This window comes from Vombatus ursinus, unplaced genomic scaffold (genome assembly GCF_900497805.2).
Source record: "Vombatus ursinus unplaced genomic scaffold, bare-nosed wombat genome assembly UNPS02014786.1, whole genome shotgun sequence".
In the NCBI taxonomy this organism is placed as follows: Eukaryota; Metazoa; Chordata; class Mammalia; order Diprotodontia; family Vombatidae; genus Vombatus; species Vombatus ursinus.
The window spans coordinates 17947845-17964977 of NW_020954564.1; the positions used below are offsets into that span (position 1 = coordinate 17947845).

Below are 17133 nucleotides of genomic sequence, written 5' to 3' on the forward strand. Positions count from 1 at the left end.
TCCTTGGCCTCTAAACAAGGACCTATGCCTCCAAGAGCCATTGTGGCGACCTGTCTTCCCATCCCTGTCCTGTGCTCCGCTCCTTTCTCTCTCCTTCTGACTTTCCTCTTTTTCTCTCTCCTTCTGCCTCCCCCCCATCTCTCTCTCTCTCTGTCTCTCTCTCTATCTATCTATCTCCCTTCCTCTTTTTCTCCCTCTCGCCTTCCCTCCCTTCTCATTCTTTTCTCCCCTCCTCTTCTTTTCCTCTCCTGATATTTCACCCCTCCTTTTCTTCCTTATCCCTAACCTAAGCTCTAGACCTGCCCAGGGTCCCCAGCAGTCCTACAGAATGAGAGGAGAGACAAGAACTTTGAGCCAAACAAGAGTGTCTTGTGGTCCTTTCTGGTGTCACCTTCTTTACCAACCTGCCCTACGAATCACGTCCAAAGGCCTTCCCTATACTCCTACACTTTGTCAGTATTGGTGAAGTCCTAGAAGAGGCACAGCCAAATGTGAGGAAGGGCATGACAGCTAGCTGAAAAGGAAATGATCAGAAATGATCAGTTTTCAGGTTGAGAAGCCTTGAGCTCCAGGTCAGGCACTGTGTTATAGTGCCCTCTACCCAGAAGATTTGCCACTGCAAGGGCAGAGGACATGACAGGCATGCTCTCATCTCCCTTGTGCTGTTTCCTCCATCCCTATTGCCTTAACTTAGTGATCTCACTCAGTGACTGCTAGAACCTAAATTTTTAAATAGTAGCCAGGTTAGATCAGGCCAAACAAATATAACGTTATCAAGGGATACAAATGTATTTAAGCCTGACTCTATCCTTGCCAACCCAGGTGAGGCTCTTTTTCACCTGAGGTATTAAGATCCTATAACCACCGACTAAGACTTGTTTAAGAGAACAGGGAAGATATTGTTGTCAAGAACACAGCTGTTGGTGACTTTGCTGACACAAAGTCATCATTTTCAAACCCTTTGCCTAAGACTTCAGGCAGCCCAATGCATAGTCTAACGCCCAAGACTTTTGTCAGGGACACATACAGAAAAGCTCTCTTAGGTAAACAGAATCCCCAGAGCCACCCTACTTTGATATGAAGTGGCCAAGGTGTCTTGCTGTCCTGTCCCTCTTTCCAATAAAATCGCTTCTATAACCACAGTATGAGAGATAGTTCCTTAAATAAATTCACAGAAATCTGAGATATTCTCTACTTTTATATGTTTCCTATAGGTAACCTCAAGGTAAGAGAAAGGTTAGTATTCTCAGCAAAATTATTGCCAATAGCTACTGCCTTGTGTTCCCATATCTAAAATGTCCTGCGTCCTTGATTGTGGCAATCCAAAGGTCCCCTCACACTCAATTACAAGAGGAAAGAGCTAACTCCTCACCACTGGCAGATTTCTAGATAAATCTAGTGTCCCCAATATTGGAAATACTAAGGCGGGAAAATGAGAATATGTGACCCAAGCACAGAGGGAGGTTTTAAGAGAAGGGCAACAAGAGGAAACAGAAAAAGCAATCAAACCACCATTCCTCATTCCCACCTCACTGTCACCCCTCAAAAAAGTATGTGACTTCTAAACCACTTCTCTAGAATTTAACAGGATGGATCTAGAACTCTGAATCTTCTCCAGCCCTGCCTGAGCACCTTCTTTTAGAATCCCCAAGGCCAGAGCATTAACACCGGCTGTGATGTGAAATGTTCATTTACCTATGTTCCTTTTCTAGGCAGTAGTGAAAGCTCAGAGTTTAGTGAAGAGCTGTCTTCAGGGCTGGAAAGGTGAGTGTGGGTTGAACACCCTGAGCTTCCTTCAGTCCCACCAGCAGGGACCTTCCTGTCTCCTTGGCCTGCCTTTAGGAATGGCATGGAACAGCCAATGTGTGTGCACTAAACCTATGGAATAGCTCTCAGGGACTGAAGAACGGTACAAAATCTCTTGAAAGCCATTAACGGGACTTCAAAAACTCAGCCACGTGCCTGTCTGTATGACTGTGTTCTCCCCAGGGGTCAGCACTTGGAACCAGAGATGAGGGTTACTGGGAAGCAAACGGAGATGCTTGCTGCAGTGGAAAGAGAGCAGGCTCTGAAGTCAGAGGGCTTCTTGCCTTTGACATTTGCTACCTATGTAACCTTCCAGAAGGGAGGCTTCTAGGAAGTAAACAGGGGAGGAAATGGAGGGAAGGATTTCCAGGATCATTCAAGGGAAGGGGAGATGAAAACAAGAAATTCCATCTTTTTTGGATCGAGGCTTAGTTGGCATCCACAGATCTGTTGGCAGGAACATATCCCAGAGTGTCTTGGATTGCTCTAGAGGGAATTAATCACCACTCCAAGGGAGGCAGGCTCCAAAGACCACCTGCCCTTCTCTGGGGAGCCCAGTCCCACTTTGCCAGCCTGGCTTTTATTATTTCTCCTGCCTGGGGCAAAAATGTGCAAAGCTCCCAGAGAAGAAGTATCCCAAGACAAGCCCTGAAATCTTTGCAACTTAGGTCCAACTCCCAGCTGGTAACAGCGGCAGGAGGAAACTTCAGGGGAGAACTTGGCCCAAGCCTCAGTTCCACTCACAACAGAAGGTTCTGCAAAGGGAAATCTCTCCCAAGACCAGCATTGTTTCCTCCAGCTCATAACAGAGGCAGAGTATTTACACTCACAGAGTCTGAGAGTTCCACTCGCCCCTGCTCTGATCAGAACACACACAGAGCAATATTGTGTTCGGTTCTGGGTGCTACATTTTAGGAACGACCCTGGCAATGTGGTTAAGTGACAAGAATGCTGACTGAAGCCAGAGGACCTCACTGGGCCTCAGTTTCTTCATCTATAAAATAATGGGGATGAATTCAATGAACTCTAGGGCCCCTTTCTGCTCTAAATCTATGACCCTGTTCTATCTGGAAAATATGTAGAGGAAAGAAATCACAATGGTGTAAAGGCCTGGAGTCCAGGCCATACCAGATCAGGTGAAGGAACTGGGCATGTTCCACCTGGAGGAAAGAAGACTTAGGGAGGAGAGTTGGGGAAGACACAAATTATCTTTAAGTATTATGAAAGGCTGTCATGCGGGAAAGAGAGTCTTTTTGTTCTGCCTGCCTAAGAGGACAGAAATGAGAACAATGGGTAGAAATTGCAAACAGGTTTTGGCTATCAAAAGGGCTGACGAGAGAGATAAGAACAACTCTAACACCATTAGTATCTGAGCGGTATTTTCCAGATGCTGATGCATGGCTTCAAATCATGAAGTACTAATAATCAAAATGAAAACCCAAAGGATAATGGGAGGACACATGGTGGGTGGAAGCAGGCTGAAGCATGTTACCAACAAAAACTTGCCCATGACAAGTGATATGTGTTTGTCCCAGGCAATGCCAACATGGCAGAGTAAGGGAAGGGGTGGGGCTGGCTCACTGTAGCCATAAAAGAATGTCGGGTAAGGCAGGGGGGGGCCTCATGAGAATTAACCACCACCTTTCATTCTAGTATACCTTTGGCTTTAGAAGTGAGATCTTGAACTCTGTTTCTTACCTTCTCACCTTCTGCCTTACCCCCTCTGCACTTAGTATTCTAGACCTCATTGACCAGGCCCAAAAAAGCCTGAGTTATTTTCTGAAATAGTGACTCAGACCATTGCCTCTTTTCATCCAGGAGCCTCTTTCCCTAAGACTCAGTTGCTTTCCTGTTGATTCCCACTTGTAGGCCAGGAATATAACATCAAAAGGACATCATCAAGGATGTGTATTCCTGGAAAAGAAGTTGGGTCAATTATTTAATGAAAATGAGAAATAAAAGATAGCTTAGGTAGAGCATTGGTTCTTCTGAGATATGAAATGAAACAAAGAAAGGCCTCCAGAAGGTTGGATGGAAATTCTGTAGAAGATTATATAAAGACATTGGCAAGAATTATACAGAATAAGAAATGTAATCTGGACTTGTATCTATGAGGTAGATTTATGCCCAAATTCATAGTGATTCTGAACTTATGCTAGTTATGAAATGGCTTATCCTTATGCCCCCAGTTAAAGAGCAAAACTCTCTAACAATGGGCTGGGGGTTGAGCTCCCAGCCCTGCTTTAGGAAAAGTACCTCTTTCCTATGCAGCTCCCAATACACCCTCATACCACAAACAAAGGGCCATCTGGCAACAAAAGGACAAGGTTGACCACAGTTGTTTATGAAAAATAATACATAATCCAGCAAATGTTTTCTTTAACAGAATAAATTTAAGAAACAGACAAATGAAAATAGTGCTGGGATGAGACAGGGCTCACCCAATGTTCTTCTCTCTGCCCTCTGAGCATAGCATTAGGTACATGCTGCTTGCCTTCACACGCCCATGTTATCAAATGACTGAGCCTCCTACTTCACTGAGAAGACACAGAGACCACGTGCGATGGAATCCCTCAGCTCCTCCGCACCATCATCCCTTCTTTTCCTTATTCCTTCTAGGCTCAGAAGTAGAATCTTCCCCTACTACTGACTACAATTAATCCCTCTACCTACAGCCTTCATCCCATTTCCTCCAAGGCCTTGCTCCATTGTCATCCTTGCTTTCTGACACGTCTTAAATCTCTCCTTTGTCACTGATTCCTTCCCATTTATCTACAATTGTGTTCATATTGCCCCAATTCTAATAAGCCTTCTTCTGATTCTTCTTGAAAAATCATCCCAAATTTAAAAAAAAAAAACACGGGAAGAGGAGTACAGAGTCTGCCAGCTGCAGGCTAGTGAGCTTGCCTTTGATTCCTGGGAAATTTTTAAAATGCATCGTTAAAGAAATGGTTAGTAAGCACCTAAAAAGAGAAGTAATGAGCACGAAATCTAGAATGACTTTATCAATAACAGGTCAGCCAGCCTTATTTTATATCCTTTTTTGACAGAGTCACAAAAATAGTAAATATTATATAGTTTACCTAGCTTTTGCAAAGCATTTGAAAAAGTATCTTATACGATCCTTGTGGGAAAGATGAACAGACATGAACTAAACAACAATACAGTTACACAGATTCAGAAGTGATTGGTTGGCTAAATTTTAAAAGAGCTCAGGCTTTAATGACTTAATGTCGACTTCACAGGAGCCTTCCAGGGGAGTGCACCACTGACCTGAGGGTTGGCCTGTACTAGCTAACATTTGTGTCAATAACTTGGATAGAATCATAGATCAGTCAATCAACAAACACTTATTAAGTGCATACTACCACATTGCCAAGATAGTGCAAAATGCTGAGGATGCAAAGACAAAAGTGAAACAGAATGACCTTGATCTCAAGGAGTTTAAATTCTATTAGGGAAGAAAGCACATGTGTATGTTTACATATACATATGCATACATACACACATTAATATATACACATGTATATACATATATAAATATATGTGTGTAGTATATATGCACACTCATCTACACACATATACCTATATGTGTATATATATTTACATACATATCACATAAACACATGTATGTATATATGCATATTACAAATAAACATTTCTATAATAGATGCAAGACAATGGACAAGCACCAGTAGTAGTAGGATCATGAAGAAGGGGTTACTTGAACCTCTAAGTCATGAAGTAAATTAGGAATTTTGAGATGTGGATGTGAGAAGGAAAAAGATGGGAAATGTTTTATATAGATGGCATGCTCATCAAATTTTCAGATGACACACAGCTGAATTGGATAGCTAACAGACTGGCTAGAGCATTCAGCTAAAAAAAGGAAAATTAAATGAAATAAATATCAAGTCTTACACTTGCTTCAAAAAATCAGCTTGACAACAGGTTTCTCTGATAAAAGTCTCATGTCAAGATACATAAGGAACTGATTTAAATTTATAAGATTAAAAGCAGCAATTTCTCAGTAGAGAAATAATCAAAAGATACAAAGAGGCAGTTTTCAAAGGAAGAAATCTAAGCTATCATTAACTATCTGGGGAAAAAATGCTCCAGATCACTAATATTTAGAGAAATGCACACTTAAACATCTTTGAGATTCTGGTTTATATTCTTTAGATTGACAAAGATAACAAAAGAGGAAAAATGTCAAATAATGGAAGGGGTGTAGGAAAATGGGCACACTAAAGTACTGTTGGTGGAGCTATGAATTGGTCTAATCAGTCTGGAAAGCAATTTGGAACTAGAGCCAAAAAGTTACTAAATCCTGCATACCTTTTGACCCAGTTGTACCATTATTAAGCCTATGCTCCAAAAAAGTGGAGAAGAACCCATATGTAAAAAAAAAAAAGTATTGATAGCAGCTCTCTTCGTAGTAGCACAAAACTTGAAGTTAGGGGACACTAATCTACTGGAGAATGGCAAAACATGATATGTGAATGCAATGGACTGTTATTGTACTATAAGAAATCACAAAGTGGACAGTTTCAGAGGAAACTGGAAAGACTTCTATGAACTGATACAGAGTGAAGTGAGCAAAACTAGGAGGACTATTTATACAATTACAACTTTCTAGAGAAAAATGACTTTGCAAGACTTTAAAACTCTCATCACTGCAATGATTAAACAATGAGTTCAGAGGACTGCAAATGAAACCCACCCAGCTCCTGCCCAAAAGTGATGGACTTAAACGAAGAATGTGACATGCATTTTTGGACATGGCCAATGGGTAATTTATTTTGCTGGACTGTGCATGTTTATTATGAGGGTTTAATTACTTTTTATTTACTTGGAAAGCAATGGAAGAGGAGTATTAAGTGCTTGGAAAAATTTTTAAATAAACTCTACAAGTGCCAGATGAGAGGAAACGTAGTTATATAGCAGTTTGTCTGGAAAAGGCCTGGTAATTTTAGGGAACTACAAACTCATTGTGAGTCATCAGTGTGATGTGCAGCCAAAAAGATAATGTTATCTCGGTATGCATTAAGAGGTATAGCTTCTAGTAGTAAGGATGTGATATTCCTTCTTTAGTCTGCCTTGGACAGACTTTCTGGAATGCTGGGCTTAGTTCTGGGTACCACATTGATAAGCTAGAGACTGTGCTCTAGGGAAGGACCACCAAAAAGGTGAAAAGCCTTAGCTCCATGTCATACCAAGATCAGTTAAGGAGTGAGGGATGTTTAACCTAGAGGAAAGAACATTCTGGGGAGGTGGAGTAGGAAGAATAGATGGAGGAACATGATTAAGTGTGTTCAGGTATTTGAAGGACTTCATGTGGAAAAGGGATTATTCTGTTTGGTGCCAGAGGGCAGAATCAGGAGCAATGGGAAGAAGTTAGAAAGAGGCAAGTCTACATTTGATGTCAGGAGAAAATGCCCTAATAATCAGAGCTATCTAAAAATGGAATGGTCTGCTGTGGGAGATGGTGGGTTTTCCCTCACTGGAGGTCCTCAAGCAGAGCCTGAATGGCCACTTGCTGGGTAGTTTTTAGTGGGTATTCCTTTGGAGTATGAGTGGACTAGATGGCAAGTGAGGTCCCTTCCCACTCTCAATTCTGAGATTATGTGATTCTCTCCCATCCATCTAACCATCCCATCTCTTTCCTCCCTTTCCCTGATAGACTTCTGGGGGTGTGGGGGGGGGGAAATATCTCTAATAATGCCTCTACCTCTTCACTGCCTACTTTCTCCTCAACCCTTTGCAGTCCAGCGTTAGCCTTTGCCATTATTCAAGCTTCTCTCTCAAACAACTTCCAAATACACTGGCCCCTTTTTAGTTCTTATCCTCCTAGGTGGTCCAATAGGTGGACCTGGAGTCAGGAAGACCGGAGTTCAATTCCAACTGCAGATACTTACTAGCTGGGTGACACTGGGCAAGTCATTTAACCTCTCTCAGCCTCATCTATAAAATGGGGATAATAATAGCACCTACCTCCCAGGGTTATGAGGATCAAAAGAGATATTTATAAAGCATGTTGCAAACATTATATAAAAATAAGCAATTATTGACCTTTCTGTAGCTTTTTACACTGCAGACCACCCCATTCTACTATATACTCTCTTGGCCTCAAAAACTTTGCACTCTCCTGGTTCTCCTCCCTGATTAGTCCTTCTTTCTTTCCCTGCTTTATTGTCTTCTCATGTTCTTCCCAAATCCTTAATGTGGATGTTCCTTAATTGTTTGCCCTTGATCTTCTCTGTGCCCCCTCACTTGGCAATCTCACTCAATCCCATGGCCTCAACTACTACTTCTATGCAGATGACTCTCAAATCTGTATTTCCAGTTGTGCCTACAAGATAGCTCCACCAGCAACATAAAGTCAACATATCTGAAGATCTAAGCTCTCTATCTTCTCCCCTAAATCTTCTCTTTCTTCCATCTTCATTGTTTTTATCTGTGGCACCTCCATTCAGTCCATGTTTGTGACCAGTCCCCACATTTGTAGCCTTGAATTGTTCTTTCCCTCACCTCTCATATCCAACCAGCCACTGTTGAGACATCTTTCCAAGCCAGCTCCTCCTCTCTATTCCCACTGCAACCAACCTTGGTTCCACCCTTCATGGATTATGATGGATTATTGCAATAATCTTCTTTCAGGTCTTTCTGCCTTGATTCCCTCTCTTCTAATCTAGTCTTCGTGCTGCTAGAAGAATAATCTTTCCCCTGCGTAGATATGGACATGTCCCTGCCCTGCTTAAAAATCTCCAGGAGCTTCTTATTGCCTACCAAGTAAAGGGTCCTGTACCTGGTATTTAAGGCTCTTCGTAACCTGATGTCATCTTAGCTTTTCAGCCTTGTCCCAAAGTTGTCCTTTCTACACGTTTTGGGTTCCAGACAAACTGGACTACTCTTTGTCTTCCCCTCCTCCCAGTCTGGCCTTCCCCATGACGTGAATTAAGTTCACTCCCCCACACATTTTTTAAGCTCTTCATTCTGGAGAGCCTTCCATTGAACTATGAATTCCCATCCATCCCAAGGCAAATGGCATATCTTCCAGGACATTTTCCAATTTTCAGCCTCCTCCCTCCCCAACAACCTTTTCCCTTGCATTCAACCTAGCACTTTGTTTTATAGCTCTCTAATGCACTTGATTTGTCATCTATTTGATATGTAACAGTGATCTATGTTGGTGTCATCCCCCTACTTGGTTGAAAGCTTCTACAGGTCAGAAATAGTATCATTTAACATTTATTTCCCTCAACGCAGAACACTGTGTTCTGCCTGCAGGACAAATTTAATTGTTTGTTTTATTTTTTGTAAACGCTGGAGAGGGGGGCAAGGAGAAGAGACATGGAGAGAGAGAAGAGTGAGATGAAAGGATGTAGGAAGGAAAGGTAACAGAGGACAAGTGAAAAGAAGAGGAAAGGGAAAAGGAAAAAAAGGGAGAGGAGAGAAGAGGGGAGGTGAATTCTCTTAAATGAAGACATTTTATCTGGGATCAGAATAGTACAGTGAAAAGGGGTCTGGACTTGGAGTCAAGACTCCTGAGTGGTTCAAGTCTGGTAAAAAAAAATTACTAGCTGTGTGACTTTGGATAAGTCACAACCTCTCTGAGCCTCTGTTTCCTTATCTGTAAAATGTGCATAAGGGTACTTATACTCCCTACCTCACAGGATTATTTTGAAAATCAGTAGAAAGAACCCTAGACCCTGAGACAATATGTCAGGTTTCAAGTCCTGGTGACAGGGGTGGTGGAACCATCTTGTCATAGCTCCCAAGAACCAACTGTTCGATTTTCTGTATGAATATTTACACCTCAGAAATCAGCAAATGCTACAAATCAGGGCTTCATTTAAGATAGTGATGGAGAAGATGTTCATAATGCAGATCAAGTTTCAATAAACATCTGTTAAGAAACTGCTATGGGCCAGGCACTAGGCTAAGCCCTGTGGATACAAAAATAGGCAAAAGATAGTCCCTGCCCTCATAGAACTTACAATGTAATGGGTGTCATATGTCCATTTTTTCCCTGTAGAGCTGGTTGTTAAACATGTACTAGAACACTCCTGTGTGACCCTGCATGATCAACTTAGCTTCTCTGAGCCTCAGTTTCTTCATCTGTAAAAGGAGAACAATATCATACCTCACAGAGCTATTAAGATCAAATGAGATAATAAATATCAGGTACTTTGCAAACCTTATGGCCCTATATGAATGTCAGCTATCATCATCATCATCATCATCATCATCATTATTATTAGGCCCAACTGAGATAATCTCTATGGATAAATTTTGAAATTTATCTTTTAAAATGGATTTTCTTCAAAGAGGAGGTATGAGAAGGCACCTTCCTTTCTTATTTGTAGTGGTGGATTGTAGGCATGAAGTACTGAATACGACTGGTTTGGGATTTTGCTATGTTGGTTAGTTTTGCTAAACAGTCCTTTCTTTCCTCCTTTTTCTTATAAAGTATGGTTCTCTGAGTGGGGGTGGGGGATGGTAAAAATAGTTTGGGAAAGGTGATGTAAAAACAAAAGGTATCAATAAAAAGTTAGAATAAATAAATAAAACTAAATTCATTTTGCTGTTTCCAGAACCCTAAGTGGGAAACAGGCTTCTCCAGGTGTGTTGTTTACGAGCTACAAAGTGGTGAAAGGGAGTGCCAGTGATTTTCTGATGTACTTTCCCCTTGATTTATGCCCCTAGAATTGTAATAGTAGGCTATTAAAACCAAATCCGTTTCCATTTGTCAACAGGGGTCGACTCTATGCTACCTTGGGACCCAATTGGCGGGTTCCAGTTCGGAACTCTCCCAGGACCCGGAGCTGTGTCTACAGGTAAAGGTTGCAGGGAGTGGGAGATTGTCCATCTATCTTCATATTTACCCAATACCTTATGTGTCAGTCAATCACTTGAGGGCTCCCCTGCTCTGGGCTTTGGTAACTGCCATGAACATTGTGGTGGTCTGTGTGCCTGAAACTTATCTACAGTGAAGGGGAGACAGTGAGAGCCACTTGACTCCTCAGGGCCCATGCCTATTTGCTTACAGCCCAGTATCCTGAGTCTTCTTAGGTCAGCCCCTGCAGCTAGCAGAGTCCCAGAAATCCATTTGCCCAGTACCTTAGTGAGAGATACAGATCAAAGTGTTGGGACAGGTAGGTGGCGCAGTGGATAGAGCACCAGCCCTGGAGTCAGGAGGACCTGAGTTCAAATCCAACCTGAGACACATTACACTCACTAGCTGTGTGACTCTGGGCAAGTCACTTAAAATTGGCTCACAAAACAAACAAAAAAAAAAAGGTGAAAGTGTTTTCATGGTGTAGTGAAAAGAGCCCAAGATTTGGAATTGGAAGACCTGAGTTAAGATTCTGATTACTGTCTGGATGATTTTGGACGAAGCAATGAACCTCCTCACACCTCAGTTTTTTATTAGGTCTCTAAGTTTCCCTGTATCTCTAAATCCTGTGATTAAATGGATCTATGTGGTTGGTGGGAGATGATGTAAGACTACAAGTGGGGGAGGATGGTCCCTTGAAACAGCTGAGGTAGTTCATGGGAAGAACATTACTAACCAGTCCTAGAAGTCTACAGTATGACCCTTCCTCTGTTTGGTCTCAATTTCCCCTGATTTTTACCTATGCTTTGCCTGCCTCCTCTGGGCTTTCCATGCAAACTGAGGCCTCTGTTATTTCCAGGCCCGTTCACTGAGAAGGATTCAATAGCAGACAGCCCAGGAAGCTCCCAGAGTAGCCTCGGGAGGCACCCTGGCCCTTGTGGTGGGAGAATGTGAAAGTCTACAGGTAGAGGAAGGCCTGAGCACAAGTCAAGAGCCACATTCTCACCAACCCTGTGGTCACGTCACTGTCCCAGGGCTCTGTGAGCTTCAGATAGCCTGGTCCCGAGATCCTGATAAGTCAACCCCACACTCCTCATTGCTTCAAATTGGAAATCTCATGAAGATCAATCAAAGACCACCTTCTAGGAGCTTCTGTTCCATTGCTTCAGATTTACAAAGAACCTGCTAAAGTTCCTTGCATGGGTTATGTATCACCACGAACAAATAGCACCTACCTCCCAGGGTTGGTGTGAGGATCACGTGAGATAAGATATGTAAAGTGCTTTGCAATCTTTAAAGTAGTCTATAAATGCTAGCTATTATTTTTGTTCTTGCTAACAAAGGCTCATTACTGAACACTACTGGCTACATAGATATAACTGGAATTGCTTAAATTCTTAAGATATTCATAATGTAGAAGTAAGTTGAGGATGGTGACTCTCCCTATCTACCAGAAAGGGAGGACTTCTGGGAGATGCTCAGAGGTTCCTATATATATGGACTGTCTCTCATCTTCTCTGTGGAGAAATCTTGATGATTGCCTCTCATCAGTCCCACAGGGCCGTGCAGCTGTGCACTGGGGAACTCAGCGGGGGTCATTACCATGGAGGGACCTTTGAAAAGGAAAACATTACTCAAGGAGGGACGAAAACCTGCGGTAAGTGCAGACCTACTATGGGAACAAATGTCAGTCACTGAAATACTGAGCACTTCTGACTCTCACTCTGCCTCAGGCTCCTGATATTTCTTCACCCTTGGGAACAGGATGAGTGTGACAAGCATGCCCAAAGCTTTCCTCAGCTTGGGCTCCCCCAGCCCTCTCAAGTTACCTTTGACCATGGGCCCTCTTGCCCTTAGGGGAACTTTCTCTGTGACCTACAACCACCACCCAATTCACTGAGGCCAACCAGTCAATGTTCCTGTAATCTAATGAGTACTGATTATGTAGGGAAAAGGAGACAACTTTATATTAACTGAAGGTCAACAAATGTGAGAAAGTATAAAATGTATGTATCATATACAAGTGCTCTCCCCTGCTGTTCAGTGAACATGTCCTTCTTTCAGTCCTGTGTGCTCAGCACCATTGGAGATTATCCATAAAAACATTTCCCTGAATCAGCCAAGACGCATGTATTCAATTGGAAGAGTTAGTTGTAATTAAGCCCAAACAAAGGGAGAGAATCCACAGCCTAGAGTCCAAGAAGCTTCTAAAACTGTTGATGTAGAAAAGAATCCTTGACTGTGGTCTTCTCTTCACTATGGTGACCCTGGCGGAAACACCTATTGCTCAGGGCATCCCTAGTGGAAAATACCTGTAGCCAGTTCCTTGGGCACCAGACAAAGGAATACAGAGCTTTTTTTGTTTAGACTGAGACTTGGGGACCATACACCTCTCTCTTCTATCCTCTCCTCCCTGCATAGAGAGTCATCAGCACAGCACATTCCCAGGTGACTATTCAAATCCCACCCCAAACATATCCTAGCTATGTGACCCTAAGCAAGTCACTGAACCTCTCTGTGCCTCAGTTTCTTCTATAAAATGAAGAAGCTAGACTTTATGGTTAGTAAAGTCCCTTTAATCTCAAAATCTATGATCCTGTGATCTTATGATCTTCCTTGTCTTTAAGAAATAGAACTATCCATAAGATCCTAATCTGATCTCTCAGATTGTCATAGAAATGGGTTCTCTAAGAGTATGCCAAAGGCACATAAACACGATATAGATGCTTGCAATTATCATCATTATCATTATTGTTACAAAAAAGAGACAGATGAGAAAATGTGGCATAGTGGAAAGACTGACTGATGGACTTGGAGTCAGAAGAACCCAGTGTTTGAGTTCTATTCCTTCCTCACTGTGTGGCCCGAGGTAAATCATTTTTCCTCTCTGGGCCTGTAAAATGAGGAGCTCACTTTCAGCTCTGTGAATTCTATTAATTCCTCACCTGATTGGTGACCATAGAACATCATGGGTTTCCTACTCCTCCCATGAAGTGTCTCTAGGATTCAAATTAGACCTTTGTTATCACAGTGCTTAGTACAAAGTTTGGGCACATAGTAGGTGCTTAATAAATGCTTATTGACTGCTTGTTGATTGACTGGTTGAGTAGGTTGTGAATATCGCCTTTGGGGAAGGGATAATTAAACAAAAGAATAATAACATTTGTGCAAGCCATTCCTCTTGGCTAGAATGTGGTCCTTCCTCCTCTCAATTCAGGTACCACTTCCTCCATGAAGCCTTTCTTGATATCCCCAAGTGATAGTGCTTACTCCATCTTTAATTACTTTGTAGAATACTTATCTGTAACAATATTGTATTCCACAAATACAAGACAACTAGGTGGATTAGTAGGGCAGCTAGGTGGTGCACTGGATAGCGTGCCAGGCATGGAGTCAAGAGGACTCATTTTCCTGAGTTCAAACCTGGCCTCAGACTCTTACTAGCTATGTAACCCTGGACTAATCATTTAGCCCTATTTGCCTCAGTTTCCTTATCTGGAAAAATAAGCTGAAGAAGGAAATGGCAAACCACTCTAGTTTGCCAAGAAAACCCCAAATGGGATCACAAAGCGTCAGAAATGACTAAACAACAAAAACAGAAGATGGATTATTGAATAGAGTGTTAGGCCTAGAATCAGGAAGACCTGAGACCAAATGTGAACTCTTGGGGCAGCTAGGTGGTACAGTGGATAGAGCACCAGCCCTGGAGTCAGGAAGATCTGAGTTCAAATCCGACCTCAGACACACAACACTTACTAGCTGTGTCACCCTGGGCAAGTCACTTAACCCCATTGCCTAACCAAAAAACAAACAAACAAACAAACAAAAAACAAATGTGAACTCTTAGAATCTCTTTGAGAGCAGGTCCTATTTCATTTTTTACTGCAACAAGCACAGCGCCTTATATATAGTGGGTGCTTAATAAATGTTCATTTAACTGATTTGACAATACCCTTCATGAAGAGTATCTTTCCCAGGTGTGATACCAGTCACCTTCTTTGCTTTCAGAAAAAAAGCGGCATCAGGTCATGCAGAACAATAAGGAAATCCCTTCCAAGCTCTGCCCTGATTCTAAACAGTGCTTAGAATGTGGCAGTCTAGCAGGACCGCAAGGGCAGGGTCCTGCAGCCCAGCCACATGTGAGAGATGCAGCAGGAAAACGTCAGAAAAGGTTGTCACATTTTGCTGTACTTTGTACCTAAGATTTCAGGTAATTTGGCCAATGCAAAAGACTTCCCCAGGACATGGCAGCACAAACACAGACACACGGGAAAGCCACCCACGTGATGATCCCCTCCCAGGATGGATGGCTCTGCCACAACAAGGTCTCACCTGGCTCTCTTGCTCCCCCTCCTGTCGGTCCAGTAAGTGCTGCTGCCACAGTATAAAGGCCAACCCAGAAACCTTGACTTTTCCTGCTTCTTTCTACCACAGAAAAGAAGCCTGAGAGTTGAAGGCAAATTGTTGTCCTCATTAAGGCTATTAGGTTCCAATGTATCACCCTCCATTTCCCCTAGACTGGGAGGACTAGGGAGTCTTTAATAATGTCAAAGATGATATAAATCACCCCAATTGTTTCTGGATGCACAAAACAGGGTCCAGCTATCCTTAGGCCTACATTTATTCTTCTCTGGAGTAAACTTCAGCCTGAAGTTCTGCTGGATTTCTAAGAGCCATGTATTTTAGACAGGGACTACCAGCCTTCTGTATGTCAATTTGCCGTAGCCCTTTTTCATTTAATTTAATTTTACTTTTTTCCACTTAATTACAAGTATTGCAATAGCCATATTTGTTACTATTATTCATTGCAGATGTTCTATATTTTAGCTATATCCTGAGGCAAATAAGCTTTTGTGGGCTATCCTGGAAACCTAACCACTGTTTGTTTCTTTTTCCCTCAATTTTGTTTTTAAACTTAATATAACAAACAAACCGATATGAAACAATATCCACAGCTATTTACAACTTTTTAGTGTTAACAATAATAACTTTTCCACTTTTCCCTTCTATGTCCCTTTTGCTCTCATGTATATTCTGCCCCCCCCCACACACACACTCCGTATTCAGAAATACAGGTACACATACACACATATATCCAACTTGGTCATGAGAATGACGGGACTTTAAGAAAAAGGAGTCATCAGAGTCAGGAAATGGCAGTTTCTTTGCGGGTGCTGAGGCTCTCACTAGGAGGAAAAAACAGCCTTTCATTTGCTGCATTTGGCATATATATCCTCTATTGGAACACTGGGATATCCCAATAAAAAATAAATACTTAATTGCAATACCTCAAGGCTGTGTGATTTCATCACTGTGTGTGGTCCCTTCTTTGATGCAGGTCCCAAGCCTGCCACATCTTATTAGATGGTCTTTATCAATCGCCAAAGCCAAAGACTTTGTAAACATCATTTTAGTAATGAGTAGCTCTTAGCTCATCTGTGCTAGTTCCCAGATGACAAACAGTTTATCACCAAACCTGTCCTCAAAACCTTTCCAATTTATTCGGACCCATCTGAGATTCTCTCAACAGGCATTTGAGAAGCTAGGGTCACCTCCATACCACAGTGAGGCATTGGGGGACTTTAGAGGAAGAAAACATGTCTAAATAAATATGAGTAAATATAATCAGATAAGTTAAAATAAACTTTTAAAATAGTTAAACTGTAAAAGATCCAAAGTAAAGCTCAATGTACCCCAACGAGGTCAATGATAAAAAGAAAGGCATAAAAATATTCATAAAAGCACTTTTTGTTTAAGCAAAGAACTAGAAACAAAGTAGATGCCCATCATTTAAGTAATAGTCAACAAATTGTGGCCTATGGATATAATGGAATATTACTATGTTATAAGAAATAATAGTTATGAAGAATTTGAAGAAGCACGGGAAGACATATGAAGTGAGACAGAGTAAAATGAATAGAACCAGGAAAGTAATGTACCCAATGACTAAAATAGCATAAATGGAAAGAACAAAAAATAATCCAAACTGTAATTAATTATAACAATCAAGCTCGGCCCCAGAGAAGAAATAAGAATGTGTAACTTCCTTCTTCAAAGAAGTGGGAGATTATGAATATGTAACTACATATTGTCAGACTAATGTGTGGCTGAAATACTTCATTTTTCTCTTTCTTTTTCATTCTTTGTTAATAGAAATAGCACATTTGTGGGGGAGGAAATAGTCAGAAATATAAATGATATAAAAATAAGATATGTTAATAATTTTTAAAGTAAAGCCCATCCTCTAGATTAAGACAGAATAAGGAATACAAGAAATCCTAGGGTTGGAGGGGTTTCGTTAGTCACATAGTCAAACCATCCACTTAATGAAGGAATTCTCTCTACTGTATCCATCCAGCTGGTGATCATAAAGTCTCTTCCTGATGATCTACAGCATTCACTGCGGCTTAAAGTAGACTATTTTAATTTGAGTAATCTCTGATTACTAGGAAAGTTCCAGAATAGAGATGCAATCTGCATCCCTATAA

At 41.6% G+C, this 17133-nt stretch overlaps 1 protein-coding gene across 5 annotated transcripts in view; it reads left to right on the top strand.

The window, feature by feature from the left end:
* Nucleotides 1–17133, top strand: part of LOC114047108 (ras-specific guanine nucleotide-releasing factor RalGPS1) — a 490091-nt gene that overhangs the window by 448938 nt on the left and 24020 nt on the right. For 2 of the 5 annotated variants that reach the window (XM_027867845.1, XM_027867844.1), the window contains exons 13-15: nt 1713–1764; nt 10566–10646; nt 12197–12302. In XM_027867845.1, the coding sequence (XP_027723646.1) occupies nt 1713–1764; nt 10566–10646; nt 12197–12302 (239 nt within the window). The remainder of the gene's footprint in view (nt 1–1712; nt 1765–10565; nt 10647–12196; nt 12303–17133) is intronic. The other 3 variants (XM_027867848.1, XM_027867847.1, XM_027867846.1) reach the window with 2 other exon arrangements.